Source organism: Dromiciops gliroides, chromosome X, assembly GCF_019393635.1.
Source record: "Dromiciops gliroides isolate mDroGli1 chromosome X, mDroGli1.pri, whole genome shotgun sequence".
In the NCBI taxonomy this organism is placed as follows: Eukaryota; Metazoa; Chordata; class Mammalia; order Microbiotheria; family Microbiotheriidae; genus Dromiciops; species Dromiciops gliroides.
Genome location: NC_057867.1, coordinates 28045439 through 28064529, shown reverse-complemented (window position 1 = coordinate 28064529; position 19091 = coordinate 28045439). Strand labels below are relative to the sequence as shown.

General features: G+C 52.2%; 1 protein-coding gene across 1 annotated transcript in view; it reads left to right on the top strand.

Annotated features, from left to right (window-relative positions):
• MSN (moesin) overlaps positions 1-15283 on the top strand; it is an 89315-nt gene extending 74032 nt beyond the window's left edge. Inside the window, exons 3-13 of the mRNA XM_043974541.1 lie at positions 1276-1371; positions 2388-2662; positions 2814-2897; positions 3779-3925; positions 4525-4621; positions 7723-7886; positions 10208-10338; positions 10827-10987; positions 12203-12295; positions 13184-13396; positions 14932-15283. Of these exons, the coding sequence (XP_043830476.1) occupies positions 1276-1371; positions 2388-2662; positions 2814-2897; positions 3779-3925; positions 4525-4621; positions 7723-7886; positions 10208-10338; positions 10827-10987; positions 12203-12295; positions 13184-13396; positions 14932-15096 (1626 nt within the window). The 3' untranslated portion in view covers positions 15097-15283. The remainder of the gene's footprint in view (positions 1-1275; positions 1372-2387; positions 2663-2813; positions 2898-3778; positions 3926-4524; positions 4622-7722; positions 7887-10207; positions 10339-10826; positions 10988-12202; positions 12296-13183; positions 13397-14931) is intronic.
• The last annotated feature ends 3808 nt before the right edge of the window (positions 15284-19091 follow it).

Sequence of the window (19091 nt, the reverse complement as noted above, 5' to 3'; positions counted from 1 at the left end):
TCCACTAGGCCCCATGCTACGCTTCTAGTGTAGCCCCAGCCTGGCCCTGCCCCGGCCAGGCTAAGCTGTGAGATTCCCCAGGCTGCCATTCTCCAGGAAGCCAGGCTTCTCCCCTGTTCCCCCATATTCTTTGTGCTTATGTCCCTTCATTCTGATGCTTTTGAGCTCCCCTGGGGCCACCGTTGGGGAAGCCAGAGCAGGCCTAGGGTGAGAGAACAGAGCCCATTTGTCTCTCCTGGGCATCACAGCCTTTCCCTCCCGTGTCCGCTGGGGCTGTTCAGTTGGCTCTGACCTCTCTCCCAAGGAAAGGTGGCTCCCTCATGAGTTCATCTTCCTGGGGCATTTGCCTTGAGATTTATGCATTGTTGTGGCTAAAAGCAAGTTGGATATTCATTTTACATAGGGGGAAGTTGAGGCCTGTTTGTTAGTGGGTAGTAAGTGGCCAGAGCCAGGATCCTGGCCAGAAGAGCTCTCACCTGTTTGGCTATTGGAATTATCTGTTCCTGGCCTTTCAGGACCTGGATTCAAATCCTGCCTCCAGCACTTACTGTCTAATCTTAAGTTTGTCATTTCCCTTCCCTGGGCCTCAGTTTCCCCCTCTGTAAAATGACAGAGTTAACTTAGCTGGCCTCTGGGGTTCCTTCCAGCTTTGGATCTAGGATCCTCTGTGTGACCTTGGGTGAGTCCCTTCCCCTCTCTGGGCCTAATAAAAGGGATCAGATCCCTGCTTTCACAGTCTGGTTGCTGATGGGACCCAAGACTAACCCTGTGGCCTCCTATGGGAGGTAGCAAGAACTGCTCAGGGCATCCCTGGCTAGCTCTATCTGGAATGTCTGCTGTAGATCTGGACTTTGGCTCCTTGACTCTCTTGGGTCTCAATTTCCCCATGTGATATATGTTATCAGCCACTAGGCCAGAGAATCTTTGCATCTCTAGTACCAGAAAGTTCTACTTTTGTAACATTCTTCATCACAGCCTTGTGTGAGGAAGGGAGGGCGAATATGGTTAATACCCATTCGGGAGGAGGAAACTCTTGTTCAGAGAGTTGGTGACTTGCCCAAGGTCACATAGCTTAATCAGAACCAGGATTTGAACCTGTCTTCCTGACTGTCCAAGTCTAGTGCTCCACCTTGTACTACCCACCACCTTCCACTGCCAAGGAGGTGGGGCAGCAGGCTTAATGCCTCCTCACCTTCCCCCCATTGCCCATTCTGGGAACCAGACAAAGGACGAGGGCCTCCATTGGCGTTAACCGTATTTCCCTGCCTCCCGCAGGTCGTGAAGACCATCGGCCTGAGAGAAGTTTGGTTTTTCGGCCTGCAATACCAAGATACCAAGGGTTTCTCCACGTGGCTGAAACTCAATAAAAAGGTAAGTGTCCAGACCGAGGGGAGATTCGAGTTCCACCAGGAGAGAGAGTGCGTTGTGAATGTGCGCAGGTGTGAGCTTGCATAGTTGATGCTTTCTAAGATCCTTTGCAGCTCTCACTTTCCTTGCTCTATGGGCCCTCCTGCCTGGGACATTCTGTACCTGGCATGGCTTCCTGGAATGGCTGAAGAGAGGCTCCAGGAGACACGTTTCTTGCCTTCTCATTCCCCTCTGAGCACAAAGGGGGAGACCCTGAATGTCTCCTTCCGAGGGCGAGCCTAGCCCTCCTTTCCCTGGGTGAGCATTCACATCTGGGGCCCAGCGGTTGCTGCCGACTAGCGTGGAGAGTCGCCGGATCTAGTGTGTGGTCAGGAGATTGAGGATTCTTCCTCCGGGAGCCGAGCCGCCCAGAGTGCCACCCGAGCTGGGAAGTGGAACAATCAGGGGGCACCAGGCCCCGAGCCCTGGCCTGCTTTTAAGTGTGGTGGCCTCCTGGATAAGGGACCCAGGAAGGATTTTCTGATTGGAAGGGTCGGGATCACAGGACTGCCTTCCCCCCAGGAGCGGGCATTGCCTCATTCCTGTCTGGTACAGTCTTTTGGAAAGGGCTGCATGGCCTTCCATCATCACCTTTTCTTTCACCCCTTCTGTTAGAAGCCTACGGTCTCTCAATGTCCACATCCTTGTGCATTTGAGCAGAATTGCCTGATGAGGCAGCCGTGTCTGGCAGTGTATGTGCCATTTTGTGCCTGTGGTCCCCTCTCTCTATGCCACAAGGGCTGTGCATTTCACGCTGGCTTCTGTGGAAGTGTCTTGTGTGATTGGTCAGAGCTCAGCTGTCCTTTACTTACCTGTCACGTAGGCGCACGGCCTTGTCTTGCCTCTGCTTTCTTTGTTTCACATCACTTCATCCAAGTCTCTCTCAAGGTTCTTGAGAGAACCAGCTGCCCCGAGGCAGCGGGAACGGACGAGGTGACTCCAGAGAGGACTTTTTTCCTAAGCTCATCTCCCCTGCTCAGGTGACGGCCCAGGACGTGCGGAAGGAGAGCCCTCTGCTCTTCAAGTTCCGGGCTAAGTTTTACCCCGAGGATGTGTCGGAGGAGCTGATTCAGGACATCACTCAGCGCCTCTTCTTCCTGCAAGTGAAGGAGGGTATCCTCAGTGATGACATCTACTGCCCTCCAGAGACTGCTGTCTTGCTGGCCTCATACGCGGTCCAGTCCAAGTATGGTGACTTCAACAAGGAAGTACACAAGGCCGGCTACTTGGCCGGGGACAAGCTGCTGCCCCAGAGGTATGACTGGAAGGGCCTGGAGTTCACCCTCCTGTACCCGATGGGGAGAAAATCCACACCAAATCTCCTTCCATGCCATTGACCTGAAAGCTAGTAACAGATAGCGCTTAGCGATGGCCCTTAACATTGTACCTCTCTGCTTTCTTTGTAGAGTCTTGGAGCAGCACAAGCTAAACAAAGACCAGTGGGAGGAGAGGATCCAGGTGTGGCACGAGGAGCACCGGGGCATGCTGAGGTGAGTCAGCCAACCCTGCCCTTTAGCCACCCAGTGGTGGTGGGGGGGTGCTATTTGGAATAAGACAGAGATTGGCCCTGACTTCAGGGAGCTCACAGTCTGGTAAAGGGAGAAGATACGAGCAGATTGCTCAGTCACTCAAGCATTTATTAAGTGTCTGCTGTATGTCAGGCCTGCCCTCAGTGTATTTCCAGTCTAATAATAGCAGATATCCAGAATAAGGCAAGATCCTAAGTTCCTCAGGGAGATTTAAGGAAAGTGCACCAGGATGTGTGTGTATGTGTGTATGTGGGGGGGATGATGGGTAACAGAGAGGAGTGGGGAGAGCTTCTGGGGGTGGTGCTAGAGATTCAGGAGGGAAGGAGGGAAAAGCAGTGTGAGATTTGGACGTCATTGGGACCCCCAGCTCTGTTACTTCCCCATATGCCCTTTGGCAAGTAGCTTAACTTCCTAGGGTCTCCCAGTCTTCCAGTCTGAAAGGGGAGCGTTGGAGGGCTGGACTCAACCTCGCCAGTGCCTTTCTACTCTACTCCTGCTTCTGTGAAGTCATTGCAGGTGTAGGGAAGAGTGTGGGCAAAGGCACGTAGGCAGTAGAGTTCAGTGGACCTTTAGAGGGGAGGTTATGCAGGTTTGGTGGAATGGAAGTAATATGAGTGAGAAGGCAAGGGTGGGCCCCACCAGGTACTGGAAGGCCTTGAATGCTAGACAAGAGTTTTGAGCTTTGTCCTGTGAGGCCCTCTGTGCCTAGCAGGTAGTGACAAGCACAGGTCTGTGGTGAAGGAGGCTTCTTCTGACATGCGGTATGAAGGATGGATGAGAGGGGCCTGGGAGAAGAGGGGGGAAAGGACAGTCAGGTAAGCGCATCCTTCCTTGGCTTTCAGGGAAGACGCTGTCCTGGAGTATCTGAAGATAGCTCAGGACCTGGAGATGTACGGCGTGAATTACTTCAGCATCAAGAACAAGAAGGGTTCTGAGTTGTGGCTGGGCGTGGATGCCCTGGGGCTCAATATCTATGAGCAGAATGACAGGTGAGGGACACCCGGACTTGTTCCCGCTCCTTCTGTCCCCTCTGGCTGCTTGCTGGGGCCCTCTAGGCTGGGAAATGGAGGAGGGGATGGCGTTGTATCCATCCCCCTGCCTCTAGGCAGGCAGGAGTATACCTCGGGCCTACATCCAGTTGATGTCCAGGCTGAGAGACAACACAACTGTCTGGAGGTCTTTCTTGTGGCAGCTGGATGTGTTGTTGGCTGGATTTATTCCCCTGCAGCTGATTTCCACAATAACTCTGTGGAGACTTGGATTGGTTTGGTTTGGGTTTTGGGGGGGGGTTGTTCTCTGCTCTCCTCCCTCTCTGCCCTTCCCACCCCACCCCCCAGTACAAAATAGGGGCTAAGGAAGCATAGTCCCATTATCCTTTGCTTTGTTGGGGGTATTCAGCTCCAGCCTGATGAAGAAGAGCTTGGTGGGCTTGGAGTTCCAGCCCCCAGTGCAGCCTTGGGAGCCCGGACTGCCATCCCCACCTTCTGAGGCTGTTGGGTGGCAAGGGCTCGCTAAGCCAGGGGCCGGGGGCACTGCTGGGTGCTGGGGCTGCCTTCTGCCCTCATCTTCTCTATGTTCCCTCCTACAGGCTGACCCCCAAGATTGGCTTCCCTTGGAGTGAAATCAGGAATATTTCCTTCAATGATAAGAAATTCGTCATCAAGCCAATTGACAAGAAGGCTCCGGTAAGTGACCTTAGCCCCCTCTGGCCCCAGGATGACAAGGCAGCAACAAAAACCAATGGCATGATGACTGGATTCTTTAAAAAGGCCCTTTAGGGAGTAAAGAACAGAGAGGGAATTGGGGGCAAATGAGCAAGTTTCTGGGACTGGGAAGAAGGCAGGCAAAGAATATTCAATGTGGAATCAGAAACCGTGAGTCTTACTCTAGCCTTTCATGGTCTGGGGGTCCTTGGGTAAGCCACTTAATATTTTATGAACCTCAGTTTCCCCTTCTTTAAAATGAGCTGGGTTGGACTTGAGGTCTCTTCCAGTTCTAGAGCCATGATACTTTGTGGGATTTTGAGCAAGTCCCTTCCCCTCCCTAGGCCTCAGTTTCCTTCACTGTAAAATGTGATGGCATTGGGGGGGCAGCTAGGTGGCGCTGCAGTGGATAAAACACTGGCCCTGGGTCAGGAGGACCTGAGTTCAAATCTGGCCTCAGACACTTGACACTAGTTGTTTGACCCTGGGGAAGTCACTTAACCCCAATTGCCTCACCAAAAAAAGATGTGATGGCATTGGGCCAGCTGCCCTCTGGGGTCCACCACTCCCCCATTACAGCTCTGTTGTGCCACGTTCTATGATTCTAAGCCTGGTGACCTTGCTGCTGGGCAGGACATCTGTAGCCATGAGCACGGGGAGACCCGAGCCACCCAGGTACTTTGTCTAAAAAGAGTGAGGCAGAAGGGAGTTGGCTCTTGTAGCCCCGGCCTTGGGCTGGGAGTACTGCTGAACACAGGTGGCAGAAGAGGGTGTGGCTGCTCAGCCTCTGGATGACCTCTCCTGTCCTAGATGGGGGTATGGGGGAGGCTCCCAGAGCCATCAGAACCCTTCCCTCCCTGGGACAGGATCCCAGACTTGCCCATCTGGAAGCCAGGCCAGACCTTGGGTCCCACCCATGCCAAGGAATCCCCCTTGCCACTCACTTGGTGAGGAGTCCTCTGGCCTTCCCCTCCCTCCCCAGCGGGAAGGGGAGCCGAGCGCCACCTCTTTCTCCTTTTGGCCTAGCCTGAGGTGTATTCACGGGTACAAGCGGCTCAGTCTCCCAGTGCAGATGTGCAGGGTGGACGGGTCACTATCCCACCATTTCTGTGCTTGGAGAGCTGCTACAAGGCAGGGCCTGTGCCAGCTGGAGCTCACGCCCAGTTCCCCTGACTACTTCATGCCTGGGTTCTTTCTCACTCTTTACCACCTAGCATTATTTCAGGATTTTCACATGTAGGGTTTTTTGTTTTTTGTTTTTTTGCGGGGCTATGAGGGTTAAATGACTTGCCCAGGGTCACATAGCTAATAAGTGTCAAGTGTCTGAGGTCGGATTTGAACTCAGGTACTCCTGACTCCAAGGCCGGTGCTGTATCCACTGTGCCACCTAGCTGCCCCCATACCTGATGCTTTTTCTGGTTTTAGACTATTTCTTTTGTTTGTTTGGTTTTTTTGGTGTGGCAATTGGGGTTAAGTGATTTGCCCAGGGTCACACAGCTAGTAAGTGTCAAGTGTCTGAGGCTGGATTTGAACTCAGGTCCTCCTGAATCCAGGGCCAGTGCTTTATCCACTGTGCCACCTAGCTGCCCCTAGACTATTTCTTTTTGTTTTTTTTTTTTTTTTTGCAGGCAATGGGGGTTAAGTGACTTGCCCAGGGTCACACAGCTAGTAAGTGTCAAGTGTCTGAGGCCGGATTTGAACTCAGGTACTCCTGAATTCAGGACTGGTGCTTTAACCACTGTGCCATCTAGCTGCCCCCCCTAGACTATTTCTAAAAGTCATTTCCCACATGCCCCACCCCCCACCCTGCCTCCCCAGCTTTATAAACCATCTTCTTGGAACAAAGAAAGGAAATCTGACCAACTGGTTGACCATATCAGGAAGTACATGCAATGCTCTGTGCCCCTAGCACCCCCCTTCCTTCCGACACCCTCTTTGTTGACGGTGGGGAAGCATACCCACTTCCATGTCCTCTGTGACTAAGAATGGGCAGCTTGACTGCTCTAGACTCAGCTGCCCTCAGGGTTTGTCTGGCTCACTGCAGGCATTGGCCATGCTTACTTTAAGCCCTGTGAGCCACCCCTTTATCTGAACTCTCTTTATATTTGTCACTTTCTTTTGGTGGAATTCTATTTCATTTCATTCAGATGCCGCATTTGTTTCAACTGATGGGTGCCCATTGGGTTTCTAGTTTTGTGCCATGATTAAAAAAAATGATTGCAATAATTTTTTTTGGGGGGGGGGGTTGACAAGTCATGCTGCTGAGTCATTGTGCTTGCAGTTCACTAAAACCCCCAGATCTTCTTCCTCACCAACTGCTGTCTAACTACATTTTCTCTGTGCTTGAAATGGGTTGGTTTTCTAAGCCAAGGCCAGGACTTGATTGGCTCCTCCCAAGCTTAGTAGCTTGGGTTTTGGATCTGGAGGCTTCATCCAGTTCCTTAGCTTTCCCTCCCTCCTTGTCTTGGGTCACCTGACCCAACGTGATAAGCATGTTATCTGTTTTTAAAGAAATGAAACCTATGTAGATTCACATTTTCTTGAAAGCAAATTCCAGGCCATCACCTGTAATGACAATTCCTGAGCAGGTCACGTGCCCGCTTCCCTGGCATAACGATTTCTGTGATGCCAAGGCTGCCAAGAGCTCCCATCTCTCCCCCACTTTGCGGTTTCCAATGTTTGGGTCTTTTTTCCTCCCAAATTGGATTATAGAGCCAGCCTTGCAGGCAGGAAGTCCTGCCTCCGACACATAATGAACTGGCTGGAAGACCCTGGGAAAGCCACCTAACCTCCTGGCGCCTCCGACAACAGCACAGGTGCTCACCTGTGTTGAGGGATGGAGTTTCCCAGGACAGCAAAGGTGCAGTCCCATCCTTACCCAGATCTTTTTCTCACAACAGCCCAATGAGGTCTATAGACAGTAAAGGCAGCTGCATATTACAGATGGGGAAACTAAGCCCGAGGGAAGCCAGGCCTTTACAATCCAGGCTCAGGGTTCTCTTGTCATGCCACATTGTGTGTTCTTGGCCTTCTCAAGATCATTCTCCTTCTCTTTCCTCCTGCCACCGCCCCGCCACCACCAGGACTTTGTCTTCTATGCCCCCCGTCTCCGCATCAACAAGCGCATCCTGGCACTGTGCATGGGGAACCATGAGCTGTACATGAGGCGCCGCAAGCCAGATACCATTGAGGTGCAGCAGATGAAGGCCCAGGCCCGGGAGGAGAAACACCAGAAGCAGATGGAGAGGTGGGTGCCACCTTTGGGGGTGGGGCAGGGCCAAGGCAGGAGGAGCCTAACTGGGCAGGTCACCTAAAAGGCAACAACCATCCGAGAGGGCCAGACCTAATCTTCAGCACAGATTGAAGAGTGTCGGGGGAAAAGAGAGAGTCTGGGAAGACTCAGAGATGGTCATTGGACACATAGCCCACTGGTGGCACAGGCCCCGTCCCGGTCCTCTAAGCAAGGCCTGGAAGGGAGGTGGGGGAGAAGGATGGCCCAAGGGAAGAGGGAGCTGCACAATTCTCAGGAGGGGACAGGACAGTGGTGGTGTGGCCCTCCGCAGGACCTGTTGGGAGGATGGAAAGTGGTCACTTGGCCACGTGCCATTTGGGGCATTAGAATTTACTGGGGGGCGCCATAGTGTGCAGAGCCCTTGGAGTCGGGCAGCCCCAAGTTCAAACGTGGCCTCAGAAACTTAATAGCTGTGTGACCCTGGGCAAGTCACTTCACTCACTGTGTGAGCCACTCTATGCCTCAGTTTCCCCAAACTATACAAATGGGGATAATGATGATACCTACCACCCAGGGTTGTGGTGAGGCTTGAATAAGAATGATTGTAAAGCGCTAGAGAAATAGCAGTCGCTGTTACTATCATCATTATTATTGTTGTTGCTGTTATCATTACAAGTTGTGTAGATGGGACTCTGAGAGGGCAGACACTAGGCCTAATTCTCAAAACACTACTATGCACACAGTAGGTGCTTCATGAATGGCTATTGAGAGGCTGACTTGCCAAGGTCTTAGTAGCTCCCTCAGGTCTCCCTGGCTTAAAGCCAAAGATACACAGGAAATAACAGCAGCAGGCTTTAAACTCCATCTTAGGAGCAGAGATTGAGGTGGAAAAGGACCTCAGTCATCATTTGCCCATTTCCCAGGCCCTTCTCACCCCCACCATCTTTGAACCTGACCTCATAACACAGAAGGTCAGTTAAATCAAACCAGCAGCATATGTAACATTCCACTCCCATAGGCCCTCACCCCTCACCCAAAAGGAGAGAAATGTACTTGGCAGCTGTTCTAGGGCCATCAATGCAGCAAATCTAATCTTCAGCCTCTCCTTGCCCTTAAAACCTTCCTTGGCCAAGCCCTTATCCTTTTGTGCCTCTACACTCCTAGAAGAAGCCGTTGGGGCCCATTGCCCATGTCCCCCTCTCCCTTTTCAGCCCCCTAGAATCTGGCTTCCAACATCACCCCTCAGCTGAGACTGCCTTCCCCGACGCAGAGTAGGCCCTTCATTGAATTGAAAAAGATTAAAAACAAGGTTCAGGGAGAAATTACTTTTCCCAGGGTCACACTATGACCTCTGCAGATGTAGGAGCATTCTCCCAGTGGACCTGGGAGAGGAGCGGCTTTGGGGTGGTGAGTACCTTAGCCTGAGTTCTGCTCCAAGGTTGAGTTGGAGGTCTGGGTGGTCCACTGGGCCTGAAATGGGGTCCTTCCTCGTCTCTGCCTTCAAGGCTCAATCTTGGGTAGCAGATCTGGGAGGCTTCCCTGATTTCAGCTTCTGGAATCACAGGACTTGGGTTCAAATCCTGTCTCTGCTATTATCTCTATGACCATGGGGAGAATCATTTCTTCTGTGGGTCTCAGTTTACTGAACTCTAAAATGAGGGGGTCAGACTAGCTGGCCTCTGAGGCTCTTTCTCGCCCTAGATCTAGGAGCCTATTGAGACCTTGGTCAAGTCCCTTCCCCTCCCTGGGCCTCAGTTGCTTCTTCTGTCAAATGAAGGGGTAGGGCTAGCTGGCCTCTGAGGTTCTTTTTAGCCCTAGATCTTCTAGGAGCCTATGATACCAGCTGAAAGTTGGGGAAATCCTTTTCCTCAAATTTTCCCTTAAGTGCTTTGTCTGCATTTGCCCTAGCCTGCCTCACATTCTTCCTTGCCTCATGCTTATTTGGCCCCTTCCCCATCTAAGCCAAGCACAGTTGCTAATAGATGTTTGCTGAATTCATTTGAAAGGGTGGGGGCAGCTAGGTGGCGCAGTGGATAGAGCACCGGCCCTGGATTCAGGAGGACCTGAGTTCAAATCCGGCCTCAGACACTTGACACTTATTAGCTGTGTGACCTTGGACAAGTCACTTAACCCACATTGCCCTGCAAAAAAACCCCAAAACCAAAAAACAAACAAAAAAAAATTGAAAGGGCTCCCCAGGCAAGGGCCCCTGGGTAGTCAGGGAAGTAGTCCCCGCCATATTGGGAACCCAAGGTAAGCTGGGATGCCATCCTCTTCTTGGTGGTTCTCTTGCTAAGTGTTTGCTATTTCCCATTCTGTTCCTCTTCCCCATCTAGGGCTCTCCTGGAGAATGAAAAGAAGAAACGAGAGCTAGCTGAGAAGGAGAAGGAAAAGATTGAGAGGGAGAAGGAAGAGCTGATGGAGAAACTGAGGCAGATTGAGGAACAAACCAAGAAAGCTCAGCTAGGTACCCAAAGGCCTTGGGGGGTGGGGAGGCAGAGGGATGACAGAGTCCCCTTAGATGAGGGGAACCCCTGAGGCAATGGGTTTGGGATTCATTGGCCTGTTGGAGAAGCCGCCTGGGCCCCTTTTCCCTTATCTCACTGGGATTCAGTCTCTTCAGGGATCTCTCCTGGGGAAGGGCTTGAAGAAGGGTGGGGGGCAGCGATGGTATGGAGAGGCTGAGCACAGAAACTTCCAACGACGAGAGTTGTCCAAAAGTAGAACAGGCCCCCTCCTCAGGTAGTGAGCTCCCTGCCACTGCCTTCAAGGAGGCCCTGGAGAAGAGACTGGCTGACCCCCCCTTGTTGGGGAGCAGCGTGCTTGGTCAGGTATGACTGGGTTCCTGCCAACTCAAAGAGTTTGGGGCTCCGCAAATGGGCACGGCCATGGGGAGGGGGCAGGGGGGTGGGGGAGAGATGTCCTTTGCCCCATCCTCTGCCTTTTTCCAACCAGAACTGGAAGAGCAGACCCGGAAAGCTATGGAACTGGAAGAGGAGCGGAAGCGGGCCCAGGATGAGGCTGAAAAGCTGGCCAAGGAGCGTCGGGATGCTGAAGAGGCCAAAGAGGCCCTGCTTCGGGCCTCTCGGGACCAAAAGAAGACCCAGGAGCAGCTGGTAAGATCATCTGGCATGCTCATGGGGGGGGGGGTGAGTGCGCATGTGTGTGTGTGTGCGCGCGTGCGCGCGCATGTCCATGTATGTGTGAGCATGTATATGTGAGTGTGAATGTGGGTGAGCATGTATGTGTGTGAGTGTATATGTATGTATGAGGAGCCCCTCTTCCCAGGGTTAGTCATCCCTCGCCAGGCCAGGTTACAGCAGCCCCCAGACACACATGGGCAGTCAGTGTAGGACCCTGACTCCCATCGTCTCCAGGTGGAGGTCTCGGGCTAGGGTAGAACACAGCAGGCGTGTGAGCCAGTAGTGATGAGCTCCCCAGCTGAGCACGGCCTAGCAGCTAGCTTTCACTGCCTTTGAAGTCAGAGGATCTGGACAGAATCTCATCTCTGCTGCATAAAAAGCCTGTGTCACCGTCAGCAAGTCCCTTGACATACCCAAGATCAGTGAGGGGCCTGGCCTGGGTAGACTATAAGGTAGTGTCCAGTTGCAAATCCAGGGTCTGCAGGGTGGAAGGAAGAGGCTTTTGTGTGACCAGTGAAGGCCAGATCTCTCTGGAGGCCCTCCTGGAGTGCCCAGGCCTATACCAGTCTTCCCGGTTTCAAGGGCACAACAGTCTGGAAGCTCAGACCACAGTTTGTGTGGAAGACTTGGGCCGAGTAAGTCCACAATTTGACATGGTCTGCTCTCGGGCCACATTTAAAGAGGGAGGTGAGAGTGAGTAGATGCCAGGGATGACCCTTTTGGCTTTGGAGATTCTGCGACCAGAAGGTCAGGTTGGCCGGGGTGTGGTGTGGCAGAGGGACCTCATGCAGGCAGCAAGGCTTGGACTAGATGCCTCCGAAGTCCCCTGAACTTGGCATCTAGGGGAACAGACTGTGGGGGGCCTTGAACACCAGATCCAAGAGCTTGGGTTACATGTAGACATCAGGGCAAAGAGGAGACTGAGCTGGGAGTTTAGCTCAGTTGCTCTGGGGGCCTACCAGTGGCTTGGCTCTTCTCATTCTCCTCAGCTCCCTTCTGGTGTCCAACCCAGTGCCTGGCACTTAGGTGCTTAAGCGATGTAATTGATTCTGGAGAGGTGAGGAAGAGCAGTAGTCCAGCACCTGTCCCGTGGAAGCTGGGGCAGGGCGGCCCTAGGTCCTTGTGCTGGGAGTGGGTCGGAAAGCCAGAGCCCTCAGACTCTTAGGCCCTGGCTGCTTCTCTCTGCAGGCCTCTGAGATGGCAGAGCTGACAGCCCGGATCAGCCAGTTGGAGATGGCCCGGCAGAAGAAGGAGAGTGAGGCCGTGGAGTGGCAGCAGAAGGTGAGGCAGGACCCCCTGCGTAGGATGGGGTTGGGATGGGAGGGAGCCCCTGGGCACTAGCTAGCATGGGCAAGCAGGGGAGGCCCGATCTCTGTAAAATGGGCCAGGGCATGGACTCAAGGATGAATCTGCAGCTGAATACTGCCAGCCTCCACAGCTCTAATAGGTAGGGGGCATGGCAGGGCCCCCACATCCTGTCTCTGACCCCCTTCCTAGTCACATGCCCCCTGAGCAAGGCACATGATGTCTCTGAAAGTTAGCTTCCTCCTTCATGTTACTGGAAGGCACCTTCACCTGATGCAGCTAGCTAAATGTGCAACATTACGTGGCAGCACCATTGCCGAGGGGCAGAACAAACGTCTGGGCAAAGGGCTCTGGGAAGAGTTGGGGCAGGGCAAGAATCCTGGCTTCTATGAAGGGGTAACCACCATATAGGGCCAGGAAGGAAGAGAAGAGAAGGAGAGATTTGATTCCCAAAAGCCGAAATGGAGGCTTTAAAGTGTCAGATTTAAATGGAAGTGATTGCCACTTGGGGCCTTATGCTTAGTGGTCTTCCTTTGGACTCTAGTGTCAGATCCTTGACAGCCACATATTAACTTAGAAAACTACAAATGATCTATGTTGTGTTGTATTTTGATTTCTTATGTTAAACATTTCCTTTGGGAGTTTTGCCGGTCTACCTGTACTTGGCTTCAGGAAGCCCTGGGTTCAAATCTTGCCTCTGACACCTACTGGTTGTGGGACTCTGGGCAAATCTAAGTGCTCTGTGCAGAGAAGGTGCCAACCTGCACTCGCAGAAGGTGTTTTCTCACTTGTCAGTTGAAATCCCAGGAGTGCTCTCCCTCTTGGTCCTTTCCCTGGCTCACATTGGCATGCCTTACCATGCAGGCCCAAATGGTCCAGGAGGATCTGGAGAAGACCCGAGCTGAGCTGAAGAATGCCATGAGCACCCCCCATGAGAATGAGCAGGACGATGAGCAGGATGAGAATGCGGCTGAAGCCAGTGCCGAGCTGCGGGCTGAGGCCTCCACCAAGGACCGCAGTGAGGAAGAGCGTACCACTGAGGCAGAGAAGAATGAGCGGGTCCAGAAACACCTGAAGGTAGCTGGGGGAGAGAGGGGGGTGGCCACGGGCTCAGTGGGCTCACCCTCCCTGCCCGACAGTGCCAACCTGTGTGCCCTCTGGGTGCAGGGCCCCATGCTGGCCGGTGGGCCAGGTACAAAGCTGACTAAGAGTCAGGCATGTGGGCGGCCCACCAGAAAGGGCAGAAGGTGGAGGGTCCCTGGGTAGAAGGTGGGGAGCAGACTGCCAAGGGGGTCAGGAAGAGCAAGGAATAAGGGCCACCAAGTTGTTAGTGAGTGTGATAGAGTAGAGAGAGTGCTGAACTTGGTGGCAGGGAGATCTCAGTTCGAATCCCACCTCAGGCTCTTCTTAGCTGTGTGACCCTGGGCAAGTGACTTTAATTCTCTGGGCCTCAGTTTCCTCATCTGTAAAATGGGGGAGGTGGGATTGGACTTGGTGACCTCCAAAGGTCCCTTCCAACTGTAGATCTGTAATCCTTGGTCAAAGGAGCCCTGTGACCTCCTGCAGCCTGGCTCCCATTTCCTTTCCTCGAATGGCATTTGGTGAGCTTGAACTAAAAGATTTCTTAAGCTCCTGCTGCGTCCAGGGCCCTGTGCTTGGGCGTACAGAGCTCAGGGTGTAATTGGCAAGGGTGGGGGTGAGAAAGGGGAATTTATTCACTTCAAGAACTGTTTCAAGGAATAGGGAGGTTATTTTCAGCAAGCATTAGCAAGTGTTACCATTAGAGAACACTGTGCTGGCTGTCAGAGGGGGTTGAATGTAGATGAGTCAAGGCCCCTGCCCTCATGGAGGTTCCATTCTGGGGGGGTGGAGGAAGAGAAGGCACTAACCCAGCTAGCTAAATGTGCAACATTACATGGCAACACCATTGCCAAGGGGCAGAACAAACGTCTGGGTAAAGGACTCTGGGAAGATTGGAGGCAGGGCAAGAATCCTGGCTTCTGGGAAGGGGTAACCACCATATAGGGTCAGGAAGGAAGGGGGGAGGGAAGGATAGATTTGATTCCCAAAGGCAGAAATGGAGTATGCATGCTGGGTAGACTATGGGTAAAGGCACAGATGATGGCAGTGAATAGCAGGGGCAGGAGGGAGAAGATGAGAGAAGAGCCCTCCCCCTGGGAAGTACCGCCTGTCAGGAAGTATCCCCTCCCCTCCCCTTCTGTCAGGAAGTTCGGTCGAATCCAAAGCCCTCCTGTGGCTCTGAGGCCGTTCTTTCTGTCCTCTCCTGGAGGTGAGCAGCAGCGCCCCATCTTTTAAGTGACCTGGATCCGAGTTCCGGCTTCGACACTTACTATCTGAGTGACCTAGGCAAGTCACCACTTTTCTGAGGCTCGGTTTCCTATCTGGGAAATGTACAGGTTAATACTTGTGCTCTCGCCTGCTCAGGGATTGTCATGAGGGAAAGTTCTTTGTCAGTCAATACATGCTGTGTACATGTGAGTGGTCATCATCGTCATTACCAGGGCTCCGGCTGTGTCTCTTGTGCCAGTGCATTCAAAGTGGCCTTTTCAGCTTCTCTTCTGCTCTCCTTCCCACCCTCCCCTCCAACCTAGGCCCTTACCTCGGAGCTGGCCAACGCCCGAGATGAGACCAAGAAGACAGCCAATGACATGATTCACGCAGAGAACATGCGTCTGGGGCGTGACAAGTACAAGACCCTGCGTCAGATCCGCCAGGGCAACACCAAGCAGCGAATTGATGAATTTGAGTCCATGTAATCCTCTGGTCCCCATCCCCCGCTCCTAGCCATCTCTGACCTTTCCCACCCCTGCTCTAGACCTTTTTCAACCAACCAACCAACCAACCAACCAACCAACCAACCAACCAACCAACCAATCAACCAACCAACCAGCCAGCCAGCCAATCAGCCAACCAACCAACCAACCAACCAACCAGCCAGCCAGCCAGCCAATCAGCCAGCCAACCAACCAACCAACCAACCCAACCAACCAGCCAGCCAGCCAGCCAGCCAACCAACTGGGCCCTCCAGGGACCCCAGCGCTCCCTCTTCCCTCCATAGGAAAGGAGGAGGGAGAAGAATTAAAACCTCTTCCTTCCCTTTCCCTTTCCCTCAGCTGCCAGCTAAGGCCAGGCCCTGATCTGCCTTCTCCAAAGGATCTGTTCCTACCCTTGTCCCCCATGGTTCACTGCTGGACTTGCCCCTTTCCCCTTCCTCCCAGACACAGGGCATGGTTTCTAGGCACATGTGGGTCTTCTCCAAGTTCCCATGGCTCTGTGTGGGGCAGGAGGAGGTGGCTTAGGGGAAGAGAAAGGGAATTCACACCAAAGACCTGGAGAGAAGAAAGCAGCCTGGGTGGGGGGAAAAACTGGACCCTTCCCGATTCCCCTTCCCAAACTCCATCCCAGTTAGTTGGGTTTGGTGAGAGAGAGAGGGTGGGCAATGGGGAGGGAGGGAAGGAGGAAGCTCCAAGCAAGACACCAAAAACCATTGAAAGTCTTGGCTGCCCAACACCCCCAAGCAAAACAGTGCCTTATGGGAGCTGTTTGGGTGCCTTATGGGGGCTGTTGGGGAGGCCTTCTGATTGGCCACTTGTGCCTTGGGGGCTGTCCCTTCTTCCCTACTTGGGCCAGCCCCTTCCCTGCCCTCCTTTCCTAGCAAGGCTGAACAGAATCCTGGGGGCCAGGGGGAGTGTTTCCCAGCCTACAGTTCCCTATCCTGGGGAAGGGACTCCCCAGCTCTCTCCTGGGTCCATGGCATCCACCCTGTCCTAAGGGCCTGAGCAGACAAGGGGCTCCCACCAACCAGTCCCTCCCTCTCTCTATGGGGAGATGGCCAAAGGTGTACGTGGGACCAGAGATGCCCTGGTCCCCTAAGGTACACTTCCATGGTGTGTGTGGAGGTGATAGGCCCATGCCTGCCACTGATATGATCCCTGCAGACAGCCCCTCTCCTCCCCCACCACAGGGGGTGGTGCTAGGGGTGAGGCTGGCTCTGGATCACTTTTCATTTGGCTCCCCCCCCCCAGCGGAGCTTCTTCCCCGTCTGATCATTGGCAATCCATGTCCTGGCCCCTGCCCCCCTACTCCCGCCCCACTTCACCCTGCCCAGCACGCTGCTGAGCCATCCTTGCCAGGCTGGCTGGGGGATACCAGGACCCTCTCAAGAGAATGCCTGGGTGATATGCCCTCCCCCCATCTAATAAAACGGGAATTCCCTTCCTTCCTCTTCTGCTTAAATAGAATCTTGTTCTCGTCTCAGAACAGGGCCACGTTTGGGCCTCCCACCCCTCCCACCCCTTGAAAGTGTATACTGTATTATAAAGAAGATATTTTGCAGGAAATTAATGTAAAACGCTTTCTGTATCAGTGATGACATCATCACAATAGGTCACGCTAGATTGTTTTATTATTATTATTATTTGTTCTGCAGCTTTTTTTCCCTGTCTCTGTCTGGTCTCTCTGGGTTTGCTAGGCCTGGCTTCTCCCTCTCCTTTTCCCCAGTGGGCAGTGGGGCAGGGATGGAGTCAGGGCTGCCCTCTGCCTTCCTTCTAAAGTCTCATGTTTTGCTGTAAAATGTATCAGCCCTCACGCTGTCCCTGGCCTCTAATGGTTAACTTGATGTTGTGTCCCTGAAGGGAAGAGCTGGCGATAGTAACCCACCCCATGGGAGGCGGGGCAGAAGGCTAGACTTTGTACGTGCGTCTTAATGTGTATTTTTTTTTTTGTTATTTGTCTGGAGGGCTTTATTCTATGGTTACATCATTTTCGGTTTCAGTGCCAATAAAGTTGAAACTACCCCCACCCTTTGTCTTGGTTTTCAATTATTCAAGGAACATTTATTGGGTGCCTACTGTGTGAGGGAGGGGCCCTGGCTGACCTGAGAGCTTGGGGGGCAACATGGGGTAAAGGTAGGGGTGTGACATGTTATTTTGTGACTCAAATTAAAATCTGGCCTCAGACACTAGCTGTGTGACCCTGGGCAAGTCACTTAACCTCTGTTTGTCTCCAGGGAAGGAAATGGCAAACCACTCCAGTATCCTTGCCAAGAAAACCCCATGGATGGTACTGGTGTGATAGGGACACAATTGAGTGATAACATTTTGTGGCCAGTGCTTTATTTTTAAGCCATCTTTTGTGTTTATATTGCCTTAATTTCCTTTAAAATTTTCTTTTGGAATTCAGTTTTATTTTATTTCCAGTTCTGAATTCTTTGCCTCAAACCTCTTCTTCCCTCTCCCATTGAGAAAGCAAGAAATACAAAACCTGGCAGGGATTTATGGTCAAACAACAAATTCTCCCATTAGCCATGTCCAAAAAAATACTTCATTCTGCATTGTGAGTCTATAAGCTCTGTAGCAGGAGGTGGGCAGCCTGTTTCCTCACAAGTCCTCTGGGATTGTCCTCTTGGCTCTACTTCCTTGCCTCTGCATCAGTTCATACAAGTCTTTCTAGGTTTCTCAGAAACCATATTCATTATTTCTTCCACTACACTTATTCAACCATTGCCACAAAAAGTGCCGCTACAAACCGTTGCCTTCTGGGCAGCTAGGTGGCACAGTGGATAAAGCACCAGCCCTGAACTTAGGAGGACCTGAGTTCAAATTTGGCCTCAGACACTTGACACTTACTAGCTGTGTGACCCTGGGCAAGTCATTTAACCCTCATTGCCCAGCAAAAACAAAACAAAAACACAAAACAAAACAAAACCATTGCCTTCATTTCCACATATGCCACCAGAAAAAGTGCTGTTACAAACCATTGCTTTCATTTCCATATGCTCCTTCTTCCCCTACCCAGCAAGCCATCACTGGTTGAAAATAAAGAAGGGAAGGGAGAAGGTAATTCAGAAAAACCACCCCACTATATTGACTGGGCTCAACCAGATATGCCTTTTTCTACACCAGTAGTCCCCCACCTTTGCAAAGAATGGAGGAAGCTACATTTTCTCAACTCTTTCGGGGCCAAGCTTGAATAGGACTGGGACTGGTCCTGTTCTGGTCCTTGAATTGCATGTATAGGGAACTCCTAGGTAAGGAAACTCCATCTGCCAGTGCAGGTTGGCCCCTTTTCTGAAACATAGGGTGTCCCTAAAAGTCTAAGTGTGATTTTTTATAGGTTTTTGTTGTTGTTGTTGTTTTGTGAGGCTATTGGGGTTAAGTGACTTGCCCAGGGTCACACAGCTAGTAAGTGTTAAGTGTCTGAGGTCGGATTTGAACTCAGGAGCTCCTGAATCCAGGGCCAGTGCTCTATCCACTGCACCACCTAGCTGCCCCCTTAGTGTGATTTTAAAAGCTGTCAAAGACAGTTGCCACAATGTGGCCATGGTGGGATTTGAGCCTATCTCATGCTGTCCCTCTTGCTGGCTGGCTATAAATCTTAAGTCTTTTGTTTTGGGGTCACCATCTTTTCTGGATATGTGTCCTACCTCAGAATTAAAGACAAAAATGGTTCAGCAAGACCAATGAAGTGACCGTCTCTGACCATGCAAATAATAAATGAGTTGGCATTTGCAAAGCATCTTGGGAGCCCTAATGGTGTATCTGAATGTTAGCCTGTTTATGTTTCACAATTAATTAGTCGATGTCCCAGGGAAAGGTCCCTGACTAGGAAAGAGCATTTGGCAGCAAACAGCATCTGTTTGGACTTAGAAGGATGGACAAGGAGAGGGGAGGGCATTACTGACGATCATGAGCACGGTGAGCCAAATGCCTGGAGGTGTGAAAGGTGAAGACTGTGTCTGGGAAACCGTCAT